The following is a 23,424-nucleotide window of genomic DNA, read 5'->3' as shown; positions in this document are numbered from 1 at the left end:
CCCCAAACTCAAACACTCCAAATGAAACCCCCGTGAGTGGGGGAGGGGGGAGTTATTTTACAGTGCTCAGCACCCAGACATCTCCAGCCGAAACTAAGTATTGTTGATACGCAATACATATATGCACCTCCACGAACGTGTCGCAGATGCCATCGCAGATTTCATTATTATAAAAGTCCTGAGCCATGGGCAGTCCATTATGGTCTGGTAACGCTGTTGGTTCGTCCACGTTGGAAGCAGTGCAAGGCAATGAGCTCATGTGCAGGAGCTAGAGGGATTGTTCCGTTGCAGGACCGTGAAACATGGTGACAGTGGCTAAGGAAGACCTTCATCCAGCAGTGGATAATGGCTGAAAACAATGATGATGATGCTGATGATAAAGCATCTTGAGAATTGTATTTGCTCATGATTTCAGGCTCAACTAGTCAGACTTTTCAATGTTTAATTGATTCCATTTCACATTCATTTTTTTGGCCATAAAGCGTCCTTTAAATGCATAGCAGCTGTGCCCACAGTTGAGGTTTATTCATGCATATACACAACATTTTCAATACACTGTATATTTCACAGGCGTTTGCTGTCCTAAATAAAACTTTTTGCAATGTAACAAAAAAATACTCCGAAGCATATTTTTTTGCTACGTCATTGAATGTTAAGTTAGTGAGGGGGCATTACAGGGTGATGATAAATATGTTCCTTCAGGCAAACTTAGAATGAGATATTTCAGTTTAATTTGGTCTCGTACAAAAAATAACATTCTAATAACGTTTCCACAGTGGTGTCATGGTTAGCACACTGGAATCAAGAGGTTGCCGAGTTCCCTCGAGATTAAGACCCTTCAGCCAGCAGTGGCATGAGCGAGCAATTGCAGGACTGCACATTTACCTGAAAGAAAAAAAACCCTAAAGAAATGCAAGTATATTTCGATTTAAAGCTTTCGTGACTGCAGGGATTCATCTTCTTGGTTCTTTCGGTAAAGTCACGTAGAAGGGAAGTACTAAAATAATAAAAATAAAACATAATAAAATAATTCTCACGACGTTTCGGCCACAACGCAAGCAGCCGTCCTCAGGTGAAGATGCAAGTATTGCAGTAAATGTAATTTTAATGTGTTTAACATGATATATATCCAAATTACTATTGTTTATAATTATTTACGTTATTTTCACAAATGATATTTTTTTTTATTTTTCTTCAAATCCTTTAAAAATATATTAAGAGAAATTGACACTGCTCTCATCATGTATCGGGATCTGGATGAAGCCACATTCATCACACGGCTGGTATGTGTGTATCTATGGTCTAATAAAAATTCACAGTTATTACAGATGCAACTTTAGAATACAAATGTGGGAATTTATTTGACTATTTTCAAGTAAGAACTTCAGGTTCTATATCATAAAAATGTGCTTATAATTCCATCCCACGAGGGCTTTTAGAGACTTGGCCAAATCTCGAAGTGGTTTTAAAGCTGGCACCATAATCTGACTTCGGAGGGAAAACTCCCTCTTGGCTCATGTATGAACCTCATATTACACGGTTGTTTACAATTTCCTTTCGTGAAAATAATATATATGCATCATACTTTATAAAGGTAAAGGTGCAGCGTTTCAATTACTTGTTCATGTCACTGCTGGCAGAAGGGTCTCCACTGGAGGGAGCTCTAGAGAGGGAGTTCTAGAGAGGCCCTATGAGGGTACTTGGCCTACTACTCCACACAGGCCAGATGTCTATGAAGAGGTAGGATTAAAACTAAAATACAACTAAACTATATTTATTTTACCAGGCAAGGCCCACTAAGCTATGAGCTTTTTCAGAAGCGGCCTGGATACAAATGATAGCTCAATGAAGTGGCTTATCATGTGTAAATGTATTGCTGTCAAATACTCTAAACGGGTGTTGATTCTAAATGTGGAGGGAAAAACCGGAGGACCCTGAGAAAACTCTATGCGACCACGGGGAGAACATGAAAACTCCAAATATACAGGCGTCAAGGTCAGAATTGAACCCACAACCTTCCTGTATACCAGGCGAGGTAGTTAACATCTCACTAACGTGGCACCCTTACCACCACTATGCCCCACCACACAATATACGACTGGTTGAACATTGGTGGAGGGATTTAAAAATAAAAAAGTGGCCATTGTTTCAACTGCCATGCTGGAAGATGAAATTCAACCCGCTTAATGTAATTCTGACCTAACCGCTGCAAATCACAATGTGTCTGCTGTGATCTCTATGTAGTATTGTACATACCTCTGGGTTGTCAACATCAAGAGTATATTTTTTTTATTCCAGCAACTGATATGCTTAATGTATCCACACCCAAGAAAGCTGCCGATGTCAATCCTAATGTTGTTGTGCAAATATGAGCACACGTTTGGCACACTAATGATTTGATGTCAAGTTTCCTGGCATTGCCATCTGACGTGCCCAAACATTAAAGGGTACTAAAATATGTCCGATTTTGGGTTTTTTTTTGGATCCATTCAAATATGCATGGCCGCAGCACATCATAACACACGCATGATCGGTGGCTTGCAGATGTGAAACAAATGGGGCAGTTTCTAAAATAATGACAATAACACATTCACCGGCCGCTGCTCTCTTGTCTCGGACATGTTTTCCGTAATTAACTTATTGGTAGCAGTGATTATGCTTCGTTGATAAAAAAAAAACGGCATTAATTGAAAATGTGAAGCTTTTTAATCTGCTTCTTTTGATTTGTGGAGTTACGTAATTTGCCTTTCCCCCCCCCCACCCCACGAACATATCCAGAATATCGCGGGATAACCAGGTTCTATCGAGTCGGTTTCATTGCAAGCTCGAACTCACTCTTTCGCCAGCACTCCCCGATTAACCCGTGCGCACTCCCAATAACGAACGCCGCTTCACGGGAGAAGCAAACAGCAGTGATTGGAAGCATGTGGTGGGTAAATTGTGATCATTAGGAATAAGCACGTGCATACCACGGTTTGTGGGCGAACTCTAAAGCCCAGACTGGGTGTTCTGCCTCTAAGGAATGCAGTAATGCAGTCAGGTATGTACACCTTCAACACCCCTTGAGAGCAAGGCAAGCTGTGCTTATATCCAAAGTGTCCCGCTATCATAAGCTGCCCGATGCTTTCCTTCCACCAGTGCAACATAAGGGTCTGTTGCTTATAGAAGAACTGTGCTTATATATACGTGTAAACAACGCAACACATTCTTCAGTATGTGAGTCGCCAATCCAGTGGTAGCCATGGCACATCATTTCATCAATGATGTGTCATGAAGACGGGCCCTTGTCCGAAACGTCACCTATCATACATGTTACTTTCACGGCCACAATGTTATTTGCGGATGTGTTGTGCGTTGTGCTTCTGCACCACTGCAAGTGCAGTAATCACCAAGTAACGTGCTTATATAAGACGTGGTTACATTCAGCTTCGATGGTACACAAATCGTGCAGACAGGTACGCACTTGAGAGTCATGTTGGCAAGTTCGCATGGCCGAGCTGTGAAAGCGGTGATGTGTACAGGCAGGCGCATGCAGATGCGTCTTCTGGGCACGGAAGTAGAAGAGCCACAGAATATCACAAAAGTACACACATGCTCAAGTCTTACATTAGCAACACACAGGGAAATAAATAACATGCTTATGGGAATTAATGTGTATAGTTGGCATATAAGCCAGTTAGTATGTTTGCATTGTGTAGGCAGGTGCAGATATTGCATAAGTGTCATGTCGGCAGCCATGCGTTTCAGACGACGCAGTGATAAACAACTTCCACGAGCATCGTGCAGGCAGGAAACAGGCACAGCTCCCTCCCGTGGCACTTCGTGGCGTCTAAACAATAATCTTTAAACCACCACCCACAATAGCCCTGCCATTCAGGCTACTTGGCCGCGCAGTACACTGTGTGTGTGCCCGAGAATGAAACGCCGGCTGCTTGCGTTGTGGCCGAAACGTCGTGAGAATTGTAGTTTATTATGTTTCATTTTTATTCTTTTATTATTTCCCTTCTACGTGACTTTACCGAAAGAACCAAGAAGAAAAAGGCGGCGTAATTTGGCGAGCGTGCGATTTGATGAGATTTGGCAGGCTTGGAATGCTGCATTGTGAGCACCCTGAGCTGGGAATGATATATATACACACCCAGCGCCCTTCCACTAATACCCACGGACATTTCGAGCTGTCTTTGTTGTGAGCTGGTATTGCATTGCACGTGGACTAGTGGAGTACAGGTATCCGTTGTAATCCGTTACATATTTTTCCCACTGCATGGAATGTGCTTACACGGCTAGGACAAATTGGATTAGCCGCTGCTGAAGGTAAAGTCTATCAAAAGGTGTGGCTGAGAATATTTTATCGTTTCGATGTTTCGTGTTCTATTTGCTTTATTGCTGCACTTAATTTTATTTGTTTTGCTTTTGTTAGGTCACTCGGCCAAATTAGACCTAATCCGGTGTCTCGAATTCTCACCTGGTTACATAAACTTTACTTTAAACCACTTTTGATATTCTAGATTTGATATTGCAGACGTGAAATTACTTTATGGTGTATACTGTAATGGGTATTAAATAATTTTTTTTTTAAATAAAATATAAATGTTCAACATATATGACCGTCTATAGCAGTGTTGTATGAGGCACGATTCACACACGTACCATTTGAAAGATGCGTTGCAAAGTATCACACGCACATCTTACCGATCCACTTAAACAATAAATTCCAGCGTGGCAGAAGCACGTCTTCTCTAAACATTTAAAAAGCAAGCGTGCAGACGTGAACAAAACACGCAATTACGCAATCAATAAAGCTCATTCCACGTGAGCTCACAACTCCGACGAACCATCACGGCAAAGAGAAGCAGCACACACACAGAGACACACACAGAGACACACACGCACCACCCCACCACCCCCAGAACAACAAAACTACGACAATAAAAAAACAACAAATAAATTTCGCGTTTAAATAATAATCTGTACAACAACAACGGCAAGAATATACAAAAACAACAAACAAAAAACACGCAACACCGAACGCGACGCCAAAGCGTCTCACGGCTCATTACCAGTGACATTCTCGCTCCTGCCTCTGTGTGGGCTCCGCATGTGGACGCACGGGAAACAGTTGACCCTCTGCTGGTAGCGCAGAGGCCGCCCTGGGTATGAGGTGGCACGCGCCACGGACACGGCCACGCACAGCAGTGCCGCGAATGCGCCGATCGCCATCATCGCCGGCGCTCTGGACAAGTGAAGCTCGCTTGGGTCGCGCTCGCCGCTCAGCTCTTCCACCTCTCCTCGCCCTCTGTGGGGGCTTGCTTTGCTTTGCCCTCCCTCGTGCCCCCGTGAGTTGTGTGCGAACGCTCGCAACTCGCAAGCACCACCCCTACTGCGCTCTCGGCATGTGTTTCTCGATGTGCACGTGCGCGCGCGCGCGTGTGTGTGTGCGAACCTCTGAGACGAACGTGCTACTGTGGTGGTGTATGTCTGTATGTTGAACTTCTGTTCGCGCCGTGCATAGCCAATCGTGACAGTCGGAGGTGCGGTGTGCCTGTTTGTTGTGTTGCAATTGTCGCGCTCTCAAAACTTTATCCTGCTTTCACACATTCCACCCACAGTTGCCTTCTCTCGGTGTCTTTCGATATCTGTCTACCTCTGGTTTATCACTGCAGCTGGCTTGTTATATCTGCCCGCCTATACCTTAGATTTCATCTTCACGTCTGTCTGCCTGCCTCTCTCCTCCCCCCTCCTCCTGTGCCGTTTGACTGCCCAATGATCCTCGTGTCACTTGCGTTAAATTCTCTGCGGGGTCCGCTTTGCCTGGCCGGTTTTCTCCTCCGCGTCATCTGTCCCCTCCCCTCTCCCCGAGCAGTCAAGTACAATCTTGTTCCTCCCGAGTTGCCCGATACAAGTGCTCAGAGTCACACCAGCAGCAGCGGCAGCAGCAGCTCATCTCCTTGTGCCGTGCCAATGTGATTCAATTCTATTGGATACGCGTGCCATTGATTGCTGGTAGCGCATTGGCAATGGTACGGAAGCACAAAACGCACACACACACCACTTTAATAGGAGAGTTAGTAAACACTGTCCTGAAAATTAAAATACGTAAATGAAATAGGTGACGTTTTGTGCAACGGGGTACTCCTTAAAAGCAGAGACTTTTGACTTTTAAACAACTTTTATTGCCCACAGCAGCAAAAGCGCTGGAGGCGATTTCAATGTGAAATGCACAAAGTCACCAGCAAAACAAATGAAAATAAACGCTACAAATCGACACGCTGTGGCGCTAAAAGCACCGCGCACAGAGAGATCGGGACAATGGATGACGTTTTGGCCATTCTTTATCCACAGCTCGATGCTGGGCCAGTCAGTTGCAATTTTTATCACCGCATAATTGAGGGAAATTCATTTTATTGAAATTTAAACCTTAAATTGTGCTTGCGCTTCAGTTGTAATTAATTGGGATGAAGTTGCTGAGATAAAGTGTTAAAATATCGATACCTATATCATCATCATCTTTATCATCTAAGTGCCACGTGTTGTCAAACAGTTGTGTGGTCAACAGAGTGGCCAGGCCACTCGGCAGCATCAGCCATAACCATACAATCTACGATCACAATGAACGCGCCCAATAATTTTCTTAGGTGGATGTTGTGGTCGACCACTTGAGATATTCAATATTTCATACTGGTAGGAACCTCCTCGTTACACCAGCCCACAGGAGATAATTGTGTCCGTCGTGCAGGGAGGGGCTTGGTGGGGAGGGGAGGGTGGGGAGGGGCTGGGTGGGGAGGGTGGGGCTGGGTGGGGAGGGGAGGGGAGGGGCTGGATGGGGAGGGTGGGGAGGGGCTGGTCACCCCGTGGTGCCCTTAAAAAACTCAACGTTTAACCTACTCACGCCGGCTTGTGCCCGCCCTCACAGTCGGCCATATTTGCGGAATACACCACGCCGCCGTTGACCCTGGCCATTGACCAAGCAACCCAACGTTACTACCAGCTCCCTCCGCAGGAATGTGTTTAACATGCTTTCACATTCATTCTATTTTTGTGCACGAAAGTCAACAATCGATCTTAGTCCTTATAAAACCGTACGTAGATATATCCCCCCCGGCACCCCCTCTCTTGCTCCACAGGCATGAGTGATGAATTGCAAATGTTATTCATTTTTAATGCATCTTATTAAAGTCCCTCATTTGTTACGAGTAGACTTGGTCAAAATTAAATGCCTTGGCCCGGCACATGAACAAAATAACTTTATTTTTTATTTTTTTGGTTGTCGTTGCTTCATCTCAAACTAATTTCCACGGGATTTTTACAGGGGCATGTTTGTCGTCAAAACGCTACATTTGGAAATCGTTGCACATTATTACTTTTGACATCGGGCAGTTGCTTTATGGTAAATGTGCATTATTTAAAAAAAATATAATCTAACAAAATATGCATCGCCTCAAGCACAGCCATTGAGTTTAAACACAAGCGGCAATTATAACTTATACAGACGACATTCAGAAACTTGCAAAACCTAATCTCAGGTAATATTGAAATCCCATGATCATTCACTCTGCAATGTAATGTCACAGGGAATACATTACTTTAAAATTCATGTGACTACTTGCGGAGCTTTTAAAATACATTTTACAATCCTAATAATAATCATCATCATCCAAGAGCTATCCACTGCTGAATGAAGGCCTCCCAAGCCGTAGCCATTTCATGGTTTCGTAACATATACCTCGCATCATGGTTTAATGGCACAAGGTCTACGTGTTACACATGTCTGTACATGTGAGACACGTATAACTCTGTACCTCCAGCACGTTGTTACCTATTGTTCTGCCTTGTTCATTTACAAGTGATGAAAACAACATGAGCAGGAACACTTCCCCCCAAAAGGTATAACTTCACCCCGAGAGAAACATGCCCCCATTCAAATAGTTTACTGTCAACGCGACATTGCATGCCTCTGATGTATCGCACGCGTTTTATGAGGCCCTGTTGCAGCAGTGCTTGACCCCCCATGGGTCAAGGCCCTGAATGGATGGAAGGAAGGGGCTGCAGGGGGGACTGTGGCGTGAATACCGTGCAGGAGCAATCTCGAATGTGCGTGGCGACCATCAGCGCCACATCGCGGCAATAAAACAGCAAGATGAAACACGTGCCTTGCTCACAGCAAGTGGACTGGACATGCGTACACGTGACCATGCTATGCTTTATCTCCTTCGTGACATGGAGTTGAGGGCGGGGTGGGGGGCACGGGGGCTGTGGGGGCAGGGGAATAGGGTGGCGAGAGGAGGATGAGGTTGAGGATGGGGTGGTTTAGATTGGGGGTCTATCGTACCAAAAATGATGAAAACCACTTCTCCGTGGTATAGCTTGGATTTCAGATTAACTCATTCTTCAAAGCAATGGGTGGTATCCTATGTGGCCTGACTTGTGATGTCCCTTTAAGTGAAATGGGACAGCATTTTGTGGATATTTTGTATTTCTTTTATTCTAAAGCCTAGTTTTATGTGTGCATGAACAATAATTATCTGGATTTAATCAATGCCATACTTGTGGCAAGCTGTGCTTTTAATGGAGATTAGAATGGAGATGGAGTTATGCTTGGCATGGAGTTGACACGCTTACTAAAGTGTACATCTTTACTGGAGGAAAAAAATACTGATTAGTGACAGACACATATATGAATATGATGTTGACTGATGCCTAAGTTCAAGGATTCATGCGTTTAAAAAAAAAACGTACACATGTTTTTACGTCATTCCCTTTCACATTTTGTACGAGGCAGTTATGCACAGTAGCTGGATTTAATAGTACCTGTTAGCAAAGAGGAATGTCTGTAATTGCAAGGAGAATTACAGGGAATGTTGACCACAACATCAATCAATGCCGAAGGGCTTCGTCTCCATTTGTTTAGGAATTTCCATAACTTTAGAAATATTCACACCAATGTGAATTAAGGGAAAGAGAAAACACATTTGGCTAGATTGTTTGGCTGCCTATGAACATGAGCGAAAAACGGTTGCACACTCACACAGAGCAATGTTGTGATGTTAAATATGATTTTACGGGGAGCATGAGGGGTGAAGATGGGGGGAAGGGGGGTGGATAGGGGGGGGGGGATGCCCGGTGCGGGTTAAATTACCAAACGATCACGTGGTCCTGATTCGCAACAGTCAACGCAAAATCTGATCCACGCGTCTGGAATCTGATCTGGATCGGTCCTTTGAATCAATCCCGATCGATTGAGATCGGATTGAAATGTATTGCATTGTGATTTATTAGGAAACTGCTTTTAAACTGACGTAGCAATGCAGATCTTGATTCGACTTCATATTTTTGTTGTTGTTGCTATTTGAGCGCTAAATAAATAATCTGTTTATCCAGAAACGTCTCGCTCAGTTGGAAGGAGGACCCTCTGTTGACGTGCTTGAATAATACAACGTGTGATGCTTCACGCGGGCCGAAAGTGGAGTCACCAGAGAAAACCCATCAGACATACATTAGGGGATAATTCACAAAGGTCTGGACGAATGGGATCATGAGCCCATGAACTCATGAGGCCATCTGTATATTTTGTATCTCCAAGCCACGTTGCAGCTCGTTGGGTTTGACAGTTCCACAAATCGACCTGTTGGTCGTGTGCAGGGGTGGAATGGTGCATCGGTTCTTCAACTCAATGTAAATGCGTAAGCTCAAGTTACGCTCATCCAATTGCGCATCAGTTATAATCTAATTGTTCAGTTCGTATATATTTTTTTTTCTGAAATGGGTTCACATCACGACTGCGGCCACAGCAGTTGCCACCGTTCTCGACAATGAAAATAAATAAACTGATTCTTAAAACCGAGTCATAAGATCGTCAGGGCCAGTGGGCCAATCGTTCCACCGTTGCTAATTTTAATACAACACAAGCCACCAGATGACAATGAACTCGTGCACACGATGAAGCAACACAATGGCTCTTGAGTGAAACAAACAAAAGTGGGAGGAACACATTGCACTTTTTGGGAACACAACATTGTTCTTTAACGGCGAAGTTCATCTGGATAAATAAAGGTTGCAGTGTTTTCCGCATGCGTCAGCATTTATTCCCTTAATATATAAAAAAACATTTTAAGGGCGCCGTGTTCCCTTGGCTCGATGTGAGTAGCGCCAATTTCAATGCAATACAAAGTTCAAATCTGCCAAGTACCTTGCATAAGTTTGTATTCCTCCGGTTGTTCCACTCTTTCCTACATCATTCTTAACGTCCTCACATCCCACGCACGCGCATCGATCTGACACTGCACAGAGTATTGCTCAATAAATATTTGTCGTTCAATCGCTTTGCATGCGCGTATTTCCACGTCACATTTGGAATGTAAGCGCGTAATTTAAGAGTTGTTATGAGCTTAACGTTGTTTTTCCCTTCACAACAACGATTGCTCAATTCTGCGTACTTTGGTTTGCAGTAAACTGCCCATGCACTTGAGATGGATTTTTTTTCAGAGATATTCAGCCATATTTTGTGAAATACATGGATGAAGTCCACATTTAATTCATGAGAATGATAGGACAGTCCAGGAGCCAGTAAAATCTGAAGTTTATTATGATTCCTCCAATTTGTGTTCATGCTTTTATCTCTCTAAAGCGTTTTTTTAAGTTTCACATATAACCTTACACACTATTCGAATCTACAAAAGCCAGGCATTGTGGTATTTGATATATATTTGTCTAATATTGAATCTGATTTATGGCATGTATGTGGTCAATGGTGTAAAACAAAACAGAAAATACAGCTTGCTCATGAATTTGGCTCGCTTCTAAACCGTCCATTTTTCGGCTCGCTATGAACTTGGCGAACAATATATATCCATCTGATGAGCTTAATGAGCCTGTCTTCTTTACGTCAGTTTCCTTTGCGAAAAGAAGAATGATTTAGCCATTGTCAACAATATTAAACGGGGCTATCTCCCTCGCCTGGTTATTCAGAAAGTCGTGGGTTCGTCCCATCCCATGATGACTGCCGTATATTTGGAGTTTGCATCTCTCTCTCTCTCTCCCCGTGGTTGCGTCGATTTTTCTCCGGGTCCTCCAGTTTTTCCCTCCACATGTAGAAACATGTGTATATATATATTATTTGGCTGCTATACATTCCACAAGATGAGCCACTTTGTTGAGCTGTCATTTGTGGCCATGTCTCTTCCAAGAAGGAGATATAAAGCACAGTGGCTCTTACTTGGTAAAATAAAAAAGTAGTATTAGGTATTTTTTTAATAAATAATGTACAAACATCTCTGTCACTACTGAACACATGCATATCTCTAGAAATATGGACTCTCACTTGTTTATTTATGAAGATATCGATTATTTAACTTAAGCGTTACTTGGAAGGTAATTAATGAATGTTGTAAAAATTATATCTGTTCATTTGAATTGCAGCTCACCACATATTTGTACCCACTCCCTCAACAATTTACTCATACATTGCATGCAATGTCTGCACTTCTAACAAGTTGCATGTCAAAGCGATCGGTCGACAAAAAGAACACAGCACCTTTTTGCATATTTTGGCATTGCTTCACACAGCCATGAGAATATTTAAATCGGACCACTTGACTTCACGCGTGCATAGATTGCCTGAGTCGCTGGCTGACCGTGCAACCACAGCCACAACTTCTCCACGCTCCACGCTCGAGACGTCTCGGGTTGAGATTTCTGTCAAGATTGTCGTGAGACCGGGACACGTTTGCGTAACCGCACTGCTGGCTTATGTGCGTGTTTGTCGACGCGTAGTTTACGCGCTAACGAGTCCGCAAAGTCACGTAAAATATTCTTAGGTTTTTTCGGTAAAGTCACGTAGGTAAAAAATTAAAATTAATAAAAGTAAAATAAAAATAAAATAAAAATCACGACGTTTCGGAGGCAACACAAGCTTCTGTCACAGCACGATAGCTGTATCTCACTTGATACAGCTATCGTGCTGTGACGGTTCCACCTGAAGACGGAAGCTTGTGTTGCCTCCGAAACGTCGTGATTTTTATTTTATTTTAATTTTACTTTTATTAATTTTAATTTTTTACCTACGTGACTTTACCGAAAAAACCTAAGAATATGAATCATTGCAGTCACGAAAGCTTCAAATCTAGAAGTCCCATAAAATCCCAGATCGTCAGCACACGCATCAATGCCGTCCCTTTTACAGCACTATCCGACTGCGCAGGGATGCTTCCTCCCCGTATCCATAATTGCAGGAAACGAGTGGGAACATAACATTCTGAGGGTAGTGGACATGTGTGCATTGAAGGAATGCACCTCGAGTTTTTTTCTCTCTCTTCCACCCCCCAACTCCAACCTCCCCCCCCCCTCCACGAGCCATTAGGAGCATCGCGAGCCCGTGCCTGCACGCACGCATCGGCCTCTGCCTGGCCAAAGGAGCGCCACCCTCGATCGAGAGCCGTCATCCTGCCTTGAAACTTTCGTGACTGCAGGAATTCGTATTCTTTGATTCTTTCGGTGAAGTTACGTAGATAGAAAATAAAAATTAATAAAAACATCATGTTTTTATTTTATAATATTTTTTATTTTCTCTCTACGTGACTTTACCGAAAGAACCAAATAATATAGCCATCATCCCCCCACCGCCGCTGTGCTTTCAAAACTTACTTCTTCCCCGCCCCACCTCTCCCCTCCGCTCTGACCCCCCCACCCCTGTCACCGTGATAGAGCCCTCCTCAGTGATCATTGCCTCTCTCGCACCCCCACCCACCCCACCCACTACCACCACCATCACGCTCTCTAATCTGATAGAGACTGCGGAGTGGACGGGGGAAGGGTCTGCATGCCACGTTGGAGCCTGCCCATTGCGTGTGTCACGGCTGTCCACGCTTGACGTTCTGTACGTGCGGGGGTGAGGGCGGCGGGTGTTCTAGATCGCCTTTCGACTCGTGTCATCGTGGCGCGCTCGAAAGGGCTAGAATAATAAATATATGCCGTTAAAAAAATAACCAAGGCGTTGCTTCGTGTGTGTGCCTGCCCCCCCCAACTCCCCCCCCCCCACCTCCACACCGTGGCTTTGGTGTTAAGGAGCTGTCATGTGTGCTCGATCTCTTGCCCAGTGATCATCATAACAACAACATACGTGGGGGACGTCCCTATACATGCAAACACGACCTCGCCTAATTGACTTGCGCAAGGCTCTGCGTGGTAACAGTCGCAGCAGAAGGCAGCCACGCGCGCACGTGCCAAGGCGCGATTCGAAAAGGCTTAATCTGCAAAACACTCAACGCAGTTGGGCTTTGTATCAGTGTATCGTGTCCAGGCGCGTGCGGCCACCACCACCATCCCAGTGTGCTGCACAAGAGGCAGGGGATTCGCCCCACCGTGGGGAATTGCTGAAAGCGTCGAGACGCACACATGCATGGATAATAGTGCGCACTCGAAAGAAAAAAAGAAAAAGTCTTGAGCTTGGAAATGGACAGCGAGTGTGCAGCATGGGTGAGTGGAGGGACGGAATTCGAGACTACGTGGGCAAGTAGCAGCGGGGTATAACATCTGCGCAGAGAGAACATCGTTGATGAGCGTGTAGAGCGTGTGAAGGGGAGTGGAGTGAGATGAGAGGAGATAGGTAGGCAGTGCTTTCCGGACAGCTCACGAGGGTGCAATGTCTGAAAGTAAAAATCAGGGTTTCTCTCTAGAGCAAGCTGCCTACAGAGCAAAATCTGGTGTCAACAGTGGTTGGCAGGAGCCAGGAAATGAAGACGTGTTTGATGATGAGATGTCGTGACTATGCAAAAGTGATCATGACCGTTACCTTTGATTAGGAAGAGCATCAAGATATAGGCATCACCATCCTGTATCTCTCACACATGAAGCATTAGGATTTGCATTCATACGGCGTTTGCTTAATAGCCTCAGCAACTCAAAGCACCTTACATCACATCTCAGACATTCCCAAAGCCCTGCTGCAGCCTAGCCAAAGGAACCCTCGGTGGCTGGAGTGACGTTCGATTTAAAGCTTTCGTGACTGCAGGGATTCATCTTCTTGGTTCTTTCGGTAAAGTCACGTAGAAGGGAAGTAATAAAATAATATTCCATTTTATTGTATTATGTTTTATTTTTATTATTTTATTACTTCCCTTCTACGTGACTTTACCGAAAGAACCAAGAAGATGGAGTGACGTTACTTTGTGTTTTTTTTTATTATCCCAAGTATGTAATTAAAGAGTAATGCATTAATACCCCGGTTTACATCGGAGATGCGTTCCTAAAAGATGCGATGACGAAAATCAAAACGAGGTAAACACATTGTCCTGCGGAGGGAGCTGGTAGGAACGTTGGGTTGCTTGGTCAATGGCCTGCAGGGTCAACGGCTGCGTGGTGTATTCCGCAAATATGCCCGACTGTGAGGGCGGGCACAAGCCGGCGTGAGTAGGTTAAACGTTGAGTTTATAAGGGCACCACGGGGTGACCAGCCCCTCCCCACCCAGCCCTACCCCTCCCACCCCCCACCCAGCCCCACCCTCCCTCCCCAGCCCCTCCCAACCCTCCCCACCCAGCCCCTCCCCACCCTCCCCACCCTCCCCTCTCCACCCAGCCCCACCCCTCCCATTTTTGGATACACGACGGACGGACGGAAGGACACAATAATCTCCTGTGGGCTGGTATAACCAGGAGGTTCCTACCAGTATCAACGCAATGTACAGGATATTACACCTCGCTTGCTATCCCGTTACTGTTGTTTTTCCCTCCTCTTGAAATTCCCACTGCATTGCGGTTTCTTTAATGACAGTGCAAAATTCTTACAAGTAAATAAATAAAGCACTTCACAGGGTAGGTGGAGGGCGAAGGCTGAGAAGAGACGGATGCGAGAAATGACGGCCGATCCTGCCAGCGACGTGAGGGTGGGCCGAGTCGACGCACGTCAGGTCGTGGCGGAAGCACCGCCGCCTCCAGCGGGAGCTGCAGAGAGCTCCCGCACACGAGGGCAAGTTCGTCTGCTCTGCTACGCTGGACAGACAGCTCGGGAGAGGTTGGGCTACCCTACACGTCTCACCACCACGTGCGGTCTACCAATCGACGGGCTGTGGTGTGTCCATTCAAACTGCCGGGTGGTTAAGGCGTTGATGAAACTCGCCTATTTATTTTATGTTTGTTTGCATTGCCTCACCCGGAGATATTGAACTGCTGATCTCTGGATTGCAAGCCGAGGGTGCTAATAACCATCAGCAGTATCCTCTGTTGCTGAAGTACTTCATTGCACATACACGATGGATATAACTCGTTAAATAACATGTTTTTGCATGCATGTTTCCAAACTTAACATGTACGTTTTCAACTATGGATCCTATGGTTAAGCAACTGGTGTGGCATACGGGTGTTTGGATGAGTCATTATTCAATGTCATTAGTTTGGCGGTTGCTTAAAGGATTACAACTACAACTGCGCCATCCTGATGAACTGAATTTCCACCTGCAAACGCTTGCGACCAACACTTTAACACTGTTTTGAGGAGGCCCGTACACTCTCACTTGGACTGCCTGCATTGTATAAATCTGGAATTGTCGTGGCAATAGATCTCTGTGGCCGGAGACATTATCTGCCTGCCTGGCATGCATTATCGTACAATTTCCCCTTAGCCCTCTGAAGGTATTTCACTGGTTGAGTGTCCTGCCTTTCAACGCAGTGTCATTTTAAATAATGAGCAGAGGTGGGACATGCCTTATTCGTGGTTAACGGGTTGTACTTTTGACATTTAAAGTGATTGTGTGAGTCCAAATATGTCAAAGCACAATTCATCATATACCGGGGTTTGTTTGGATAAATTGACAAGGTGGATTTTTTCCCCCCTGACAATATCAAGGGCACATCAGGGAAAATCAAAACCATATCCATGTACTTTGGTCAAAAGTTGTTTCACATGCAGACAAATGTAGCCTTAAATGATCCTAAAAAATGTTTTGCGATCACAACACTTGTCACGCACAACAAGAAAATCACGAGTGGGAAACACAACTATATGTACATTATATAAATCGGGCAATTATATAAGGGGGGATGAAAATGAAAAGGAAGATAGTTGAGGTGAGTGAAAGCAGGTAGAGTGACAGTGGTAATGAAAAGCAAGACATTAGTGTGCGAAGATGAAAGTTTTCAATCATTGCATCATATTATCCCACTGTGACATGTGTGTCGAAAAACATGATCTCTGGCATCGAGCACTGATCAGAAACTTAAGCGTGTGAAAATAAGCACGGGCAAATACACCCTCGGAATTCAAATGAGGCATCGGATGTAAAATGCCACGCGGGAAAGGGCGTGTGGCACATTTTTCCGCCAGCTATCGTGAAGTGCGGTCGTGTCGCTGGAGTTCTCTGCGGTGAGTCCAGTAACTGTAAAAACAGCGGCGCTACGCCTCTCTAAATAGAATTAGAGCTGAACCGCTTGCGTGCTCTGAGATTCAGTGGCGAACGGGACACCCACCACCCTGCAACTTGCAGACGTCTCGGAACGGGGAAGGGTTGAAGGGACTTTGGGCAGTGGACGAGACTGGTGACAGAATGGCAGTCGAAGGAGGGAGTGCCCAAAGAGGATGACCACTGCGGAGGGTGGGCAACAATGGTGACCACAGAGAGTGGCTGGCATAATCACACACTGCAGGCGAAACACGTTCAGCATGGGGGAAATGTAACCTGAACTGATCCTCGGCAGCCAAACTGGGTAATGTTGATTATCCAAGCTGTAAATCTGTTCCCATTTCCGTAAACTATTCTAATTGTAGCTTCCAGTGGCTCCCAAGTAATATCTTTATACGAAAAACAACACGTGGTTTATGCAAACGCCCAACAGTGTTTTTCCTTTTGTATTCACTTTAAATATAATATACACGGTAATTATTTTGCTCATTATATTTGTGAATTCCTTTGAACACCAATTCTATTCTACGGTTGCGTTTGATGGCAATATGTCAGGAGCTAAATGCCAATGTCTAGGTCTGCTACCCACGATGAGAGGGCTTCAGAAGAGAGTTCGTGTAGTTCAGTTGTTCCTCGTCTGTTGATAGGGTGCAGGCTACAGTGGCTTACTACACGATGCATAGTTTGGGTTGCATGAACACAATCGCGCTGCTGTTGCGCGTCTTTAAGATCCCATGCATCAAGGCGATGTTCGGATGCGGTTGATCGTGACACCACCAGTGTCTTCTAGAAATGTCAAAACCGCGAGGTGCGATGTTTGGGTCTTGAATGAGGTTTAAACACCAATCATAATCCCAATCTAATTATGGCAGTAAAAAAATGTATGCAAGTTCTTGCAAACATAAATTGATTATAGTGCATCAAATTATTCGCCGTATCAATCTGTGCCGACATGTGCCAATATATGTTGGCACATGTTGGCACATGTACCAGATTAGGTGCGTCAGTCATGGTGGGGGGGCACGGGGGGGAGGGTGCGTGGTTGACCATACTTCACCATATAGGAGATAGAGGAATGAGATCAGTGGGTTATTGCATCGCGGAATTCTGAGAGGTGCCTGTGGCATGGGCCGGAAAGCCTTCATCCAGCAGCGGATTGACCACGGCTAACGACGAGTATGACAAGATGGGTAGTACCTCTCCTGCGTTCGCATTCTCAAACAAAACACACATTTGCTCGCACTCGAAAAATGTCGACGCTCGCCCGGCAATAAATGGATTTCGCTAAAGTGGGTCTTTCAGCCGGCACGTCGTGGCGACGGACGCATGGTGGGAGGTGAGCGCGCAGCTGTTGGCAACCACGGCAGGAGCACGATGAGGTCACACGATGATCGTGAGGTACCCTCCAACCCCCCTCGCTGATCGTGATGTTTTACAGCACGCTTGTTTTGAATTCCACATTTCGAGGTCAAAATTCAGCCGCAGTTCATCAGGCGTAAATGGGAGTGGGTGGGTGGGGGGGAATGTGGTGAGCGTGCGTGACTAAGGTGCCTCGGCTGGAATAAGTCATGAAAACACGAGTGATGATCAGCTGGTGACGACCAGCATGGATGCACGGGGGAAGGGGGGGGGTTCTTGTTATGGCGGCCTACGTCCTCGCGTTCATTGCACTCGCTCGATAAAATCGGGGGTCTCATTCAATGCCAACGGCGCATTCCATGAACCCGCGGGTGGCATCGTTCAGTGACAAGACCCTTTGCAACGACGGTGAATTAAAAAAAACGGTTGTGCCGGGACTATTATTGTGTTTATTCGTTCCACGCACGGGAGTAAAGTGTACGTCACGTATGCATGTTGGACTTCTTTCGCGCCGTACGTAGCCAACCAGTGCTAATCGGAGGTGCGGGGGAAGTACAACAAACTGAACACAAAAAAACAACTCTATAAATAAATGAGTCTTGCAAGACATCAGGACGCCGTGGAAGGTTCGGCAGGATACTCATTACTGGGGTATCTCCAGGATAAGCCCTCCAGTGGAGTGAGAGCGAGCAATTGCAGGGCTGAACCTCTATAATACCCCGCTTTAGTCGCAGGGAAAATCATCAAACGTTAAATTCGGCTGCGATGACTTTCGCCACACTCTATGCAATAGTTACGTTCGCTTTGTTTTTCAAAAGTCGTTTTATTCAATGCTGGCCAGTAAACTTTACCGTTTAATGTATACGATATGGACTGCGTATATTAACTGTAATGTAAAAGTTACCAGGTTAAAGTCTTGGGTCTTTCGGTAAAGTCACGTAGATAGGTTAAAAGAAAATAACAAACCTATCTACGTGACTTTACCGAAAGACCCAAGAAGATGAATCCCTGCAGTCACGAAAGCTTTAAATCGAAATTCATGTATTTCTTCCTGCACCAGATTGGCTCCAGGTCCCTCCTCCACTGGCTGCTGCACCTTCAGGCGACTGAAAGGTCACGCTGGGTCGGATGTGGATTATTGTTTAACCTTCTTCATTCTGCCACACTTACTGTGCCGCACAAACACCGCCCGTCCTCAGGTGGGTGAGGAAATGAAAGGGTAACCTGTTCTTTGAGGGGATATCCACATTTTCAGGGGTTGAGGGAGGCAGAACATCTGCCTTTTGAACTTCTTACGTGAACGTCTTGCCAAGGCAATAGCTCTTAATGCACATTTAATTCCTATCTTTGTGCAATCAACAGTTCAAGCCAACTTAAACTAGTAAACTGGAAATATATTTTATTCATACATGGTATGAACTTCATACGTACACGTGGTTGACTTTTATTGTCTCCTTAAATTGTAAGTTGATTATGTACATCTAACTCACAAACTCATAAGACAGTGGTTGATGATGAAGATAGTTATAACACATTTATACTAATAACAAAAAATTCTAGCTGTGATTTTCACATCTGATGATGATTGCTTGTGTTGCAATCGAAACGTCGTGATTTAATTTACTTTTATTTATTTTTAATTTCTATTTTTTTTACCTACGTGACTTTACAGAAAGAACCAAAGAGTATGGATCCTTGCAGTCACGAACACTTAAAATCTATAAAAACACATTTAGCCTGTGTTTCAACACTACTGTCCTCCCAGTATGTATGGAGAGCGGTGATGTAGTGGTTAGTGCACCGCGCTAAGAACCCAGCGGCCTGAGTTCAATTCCCCGCTCAGATCCAATAACACTGGCAAATATTTTAACCAGTCGTGGGGCTCCCCTAGATTTACTCAGCCTTAAATGAATACCGAGTACAGCGTATAGACGTGGTGAAGATGATGACAATAATCACATTTCACTCAGCCCTAAATATGACAAATATGCCGAACACCGTGTCTCTGTGATTTCAAAGCACTCTTTTCTCAAGATGTTCCCGTCTCTATTTTGCTGATGATATTTTGTGTTTATAAATTAACCGGTCGAGAGATGAAATTGTATATGTAACAGAGTGAAGAGTTTTCACGGAGTCGTATTAAACATTAACCGCATTTCATCTGCTCTCTATCCAAAACTGACTCTTAAACAAACTCGTCGCACGTGTTTTCGTCCACAGCTCAGCAATCCTCTTTTGAACCGTTCAGATGACAAAAAAACCGCGGCACGCAATCTCACGGACCGCACAACCCTCAAACACGCACACGGCAGCAGGTACACATCGGTTCACCTCACAATTCAACTCGCCGCTCTTTCACGCCGTGTTTATTTCCCCCATTTTTTTCTCCTGCACCGTAAATATTACCGCGCCAACCCACGGTTAGCTTGTTTGAAAAATCTGCGGCGCCGCTGCTCACAGCGGTGCCTGCCGTGCCCGAGCCACAGGCAACGTAGGTCTGTCCTTGCGCAGATATGGTCAGATATGGCCAGAAGCCACAGTCAGAAGGCACGGCAAATGCATCGAAGTGAACTCGCCATCGCCATGTTCACTGCAAAACGTCAGAGCGGCAGTGGTAAATGCTGGTGAATCTTCAGAAATGTGTTTTTTTGTTTGCATCCGTAATTTATTAAATGAATAGCATCTGCTAAATTGCATCAAAGTCAGGGGGAGTGTTAATGTTGTATTCATTCAAAGCGTTATCTGCAATGCAGATTTATTGTTTAGGCAAAATTCCAAAGTTTTTCGGAACGTAGTTTTCTTTTCCTTAAAATGTTAAACGAGGATATGTAAGTGTTTTGGTGTGTGTGTGTATACTGTAATGAGATTTTAGTGACAGTCTGAAACAATAAATGTTGGTTATTGCCTGAAACAAGCTGAAGTGCAGTTCGTTGTTGTTGTCGTTACTTTTATTTCACCAGGAGATGGAAAAAACGATTGAGGAGTGGGGCCACATCGTCTCTTCTGCGACGAGGGTTACACGTCAGTAACAATTTAAGAGCCCAACAATTTGACAAATGTAGACTGAATTTAGCAATAAATGAATGCAGTGAAACGTAATAAGGCAAAGTAAAAAAAGGGAAATTGCACTTACGTCGCTTTATATATATATAAAAAACGTAACTTTAGGAGCGGAAAGTGGCTCCATTATGTGAGTAGAGTTAATGGAGAAAATTACACAAAATACGATTTCAAGAAGAAGTAAACTTGGTGTCTCAGGCAGTCACGAAACATTAAAACAAAGAGTCAATCCAAACATTTACAAAAGTATACGTCAAGTCTATATATATAAAATTGTTTTCCTTGATGAATGATCTTGGTATAGTTTAGACGGTAAATTCCAGATGTCTTTTCTTCAAAATGACAATCGCATATGTATATCAAGGAAAGTGGAATTACGCCATTCATATTTTACGGATTGAGTTTCCTTTGAGTAAATAGTTTAGTTTTTCTTTCCAAAGGCGATCAGGATTTGTACACGTGATTGGTAGGCACGGGCACTTCATTCTAAGGAATGTTATGTTTTGACTGACACAATTAACATGATTCCTGGGTCAGCCCGCATAGTAGAGACATTCATCGCTGTGATTCGTTCCGGTTAATTTTGCGTACAATATTTAGTTGGAAGGATCAAAGCAGAAGCAGAATCGGTGGAAAACTTTCCATGGAGCCATCTGTAAGGTTTTAACCGTTTAGTGTTTTAAGTTTGCCACCAGGGCATAATCCAATACCGTGAACATGGGGGCTGTTCGATGCACTCACATGCATACAAACGCACGAAGGCTCGCACGCACACACACACACTTGCACTTTTGCACACATGCACACCCATGCACGCGCGCAAAGAGAAAGATCCCCCGTATAGCCTGAACACAATGTTGGGGCAAGTGCTGTCAGCGAGCACTAATAAAGGCCAGTCCCACGCCTGGCTGCCTTGGTTTCTCAGTGATGAAGTTACACAATGGACCAGGTACTCATCTAAGGCTGAGTCAACCTAGGGGAGGCCTAGCACCGGTTCAAATATTAATCACCGATGTTGGCGGGAATTGAACTCTGGTTACTGGGTTCGTCGCGCATTGTGCTAACAACTTTGCCGTCGCTCCCCACATTGCACGTGTGCACGTGTACACACGTGTGCACGTGTACATACACGCTTGCGTTAACACGTTTGCATACCCACGTTGTGATGTCATTGTGTTTTTTAACGAGAAAAACATGTATTTGTTTACCTAAATGGATACCGGGGATGTAAATTCATCGATTTAAATTTGCAAAACAGACAAATGTGTGCAGAAACACTTACATACAAAAAATGCAGTTCTGTGTGTGTACAGGAAATAAGAACATTATGTGTATCGCCGAACGGGAAGTGAATGTCTGATGTTTGGAATTATGATGTTCAACCTACAGACAGCATTGGACGGCAACTTGGCTCGGGATGTTATAAAGGTCTGTGAGTATCTTCAAGGGCATTGATTCGTGACTCAAAAATTGGCGAGTAGGTAAACAGAACGCTAAACATCTTACAAAGACTGCACATTTCATTTCCCCTCCCATTTCGAGGGTCACATAAATTAAATGTCCCAGCGCATGAGTAGCAGTCCGTTTGTTTGGGCTAAATAAACTGCCTTTAAATTGAATAATTCCACCAAATAACCCGTACGTTTGAGTTCATCGCTTACATTAGCAGGTCAACCAAGCGGCAAACTCAAAGGAAGCCGTTAATTTCACGATGAGCAAACGCAACTTTACGCCACGGGACGAAAGTTCCCTGTGGGTGATGCCCCTGTTAACGACTGTGTGCAGCTGCAACCTATCTAGCTCAGAACCAGAATCAGATTATTTATTTATACTGGAGGAATCCGATTAATTATAAAGCTCCTTTTCGCAGATGTCCAGTAGGGGCGGGTAATAACGTTACAACAACAAACAAAATAAAAACACGGCATGAGTGCAAAGCAGAGGTGGGACAAAGTCATTGTTATGCAAGTCCAAGTCGAGTCGCAAGTCATCAAATTCATGACTCGAGTCTGACTCGAGTCCAAGTCACATGACTCGAGTCCACATCTCATAGGTGGGACAAAGTCATTGTTATGCAAGTCCAAGTCGAGTCGCAAGTCATCAAATTCATGACTCGAGTCTGACTCGAGTCCAAGTCACATGACTCGAGTCCACACCTCTGGTGCAAAGTCATTGTAAAGGTAAACAAATCACAAAAAAACATATACAAATAAAACTAAACTATTTGGTTTTATCTTACCAGGTAAAGACCACAGAGCTATTACCCTATTTTTCAGAAGCTACCTGGCCACAAATGATAGCTCAAACGAAGTGGCTTATTACGTGGACAATTTATAGCAGCCAAATACTCGTAGCTCAGACACGGGAGCCCTATTCCAGAGCTCCACTCTCGCTATCGGCAGAGGTCCTGAATGTGCCTTGCTTCCCTTCTCAGCTGACCCTACATCGCCAGTTTATAATCCGTCAATTGTTAAACCGATTGTTTGTGATGCGTTCGTGGGATAGGAAACTGCAGGTACACTTCCACACGACAAAATACCTTTGGGGATATTGGTATCCGTACCACGAGGATAATGCAAAACCGTTAATGTTTTAGACAGATGTTTTAAGGAGTGGC

At 44.5% G+C, this 23,424-nt stretch overlaps 1 protein-coding gene across 2 annotated transcripts in view; it reads right to left on the bottom strand.

The window, feature by feature from the left end:
* MEGF6 (multiple EGF like domains 6) overlaps nt 1–23,424 on the bottom strand; it is a 268,797-nt gene that overhangs the window by 74,002 nt on the left and 171,371 nt on the right. Inside the window, exon 1 of one of the 2 annotated variants that reach the window (XM_078611385.1) lies at nt 5,061–5,790. The exons of the other annotated variant lie outside the window; for it this stretch is intronic. Coding sequence (XP_078467511.1) covers nt 5,061–5,223 — 163 coding nt within the window. The 5' untranslated portion in view covers nt 5,224–5,790. Of the gene's footprint in view, nt 1–5,060; nt 5,791–23,424 lie in introns of those variants that run through there. 2 annotated transcript variants of the gene reach the window in all.

Source organism: Lampetra planeri, chromosome 36, assembly GCF_965212315.1.
Source record: "Lampetra planeri chromosome 36, kcLamPlan1.2.h2, whole genome shotgun sequence".
NCBI lineage: Eukaryota > Metazoa > Chordata > Hyperoartia > Petromyzontiformes > Petromyzontidae > Lampetra > Lampetra planeri.
This window is presented reverse-complemented; position numbering and strand designations above follow the sequence as displayed.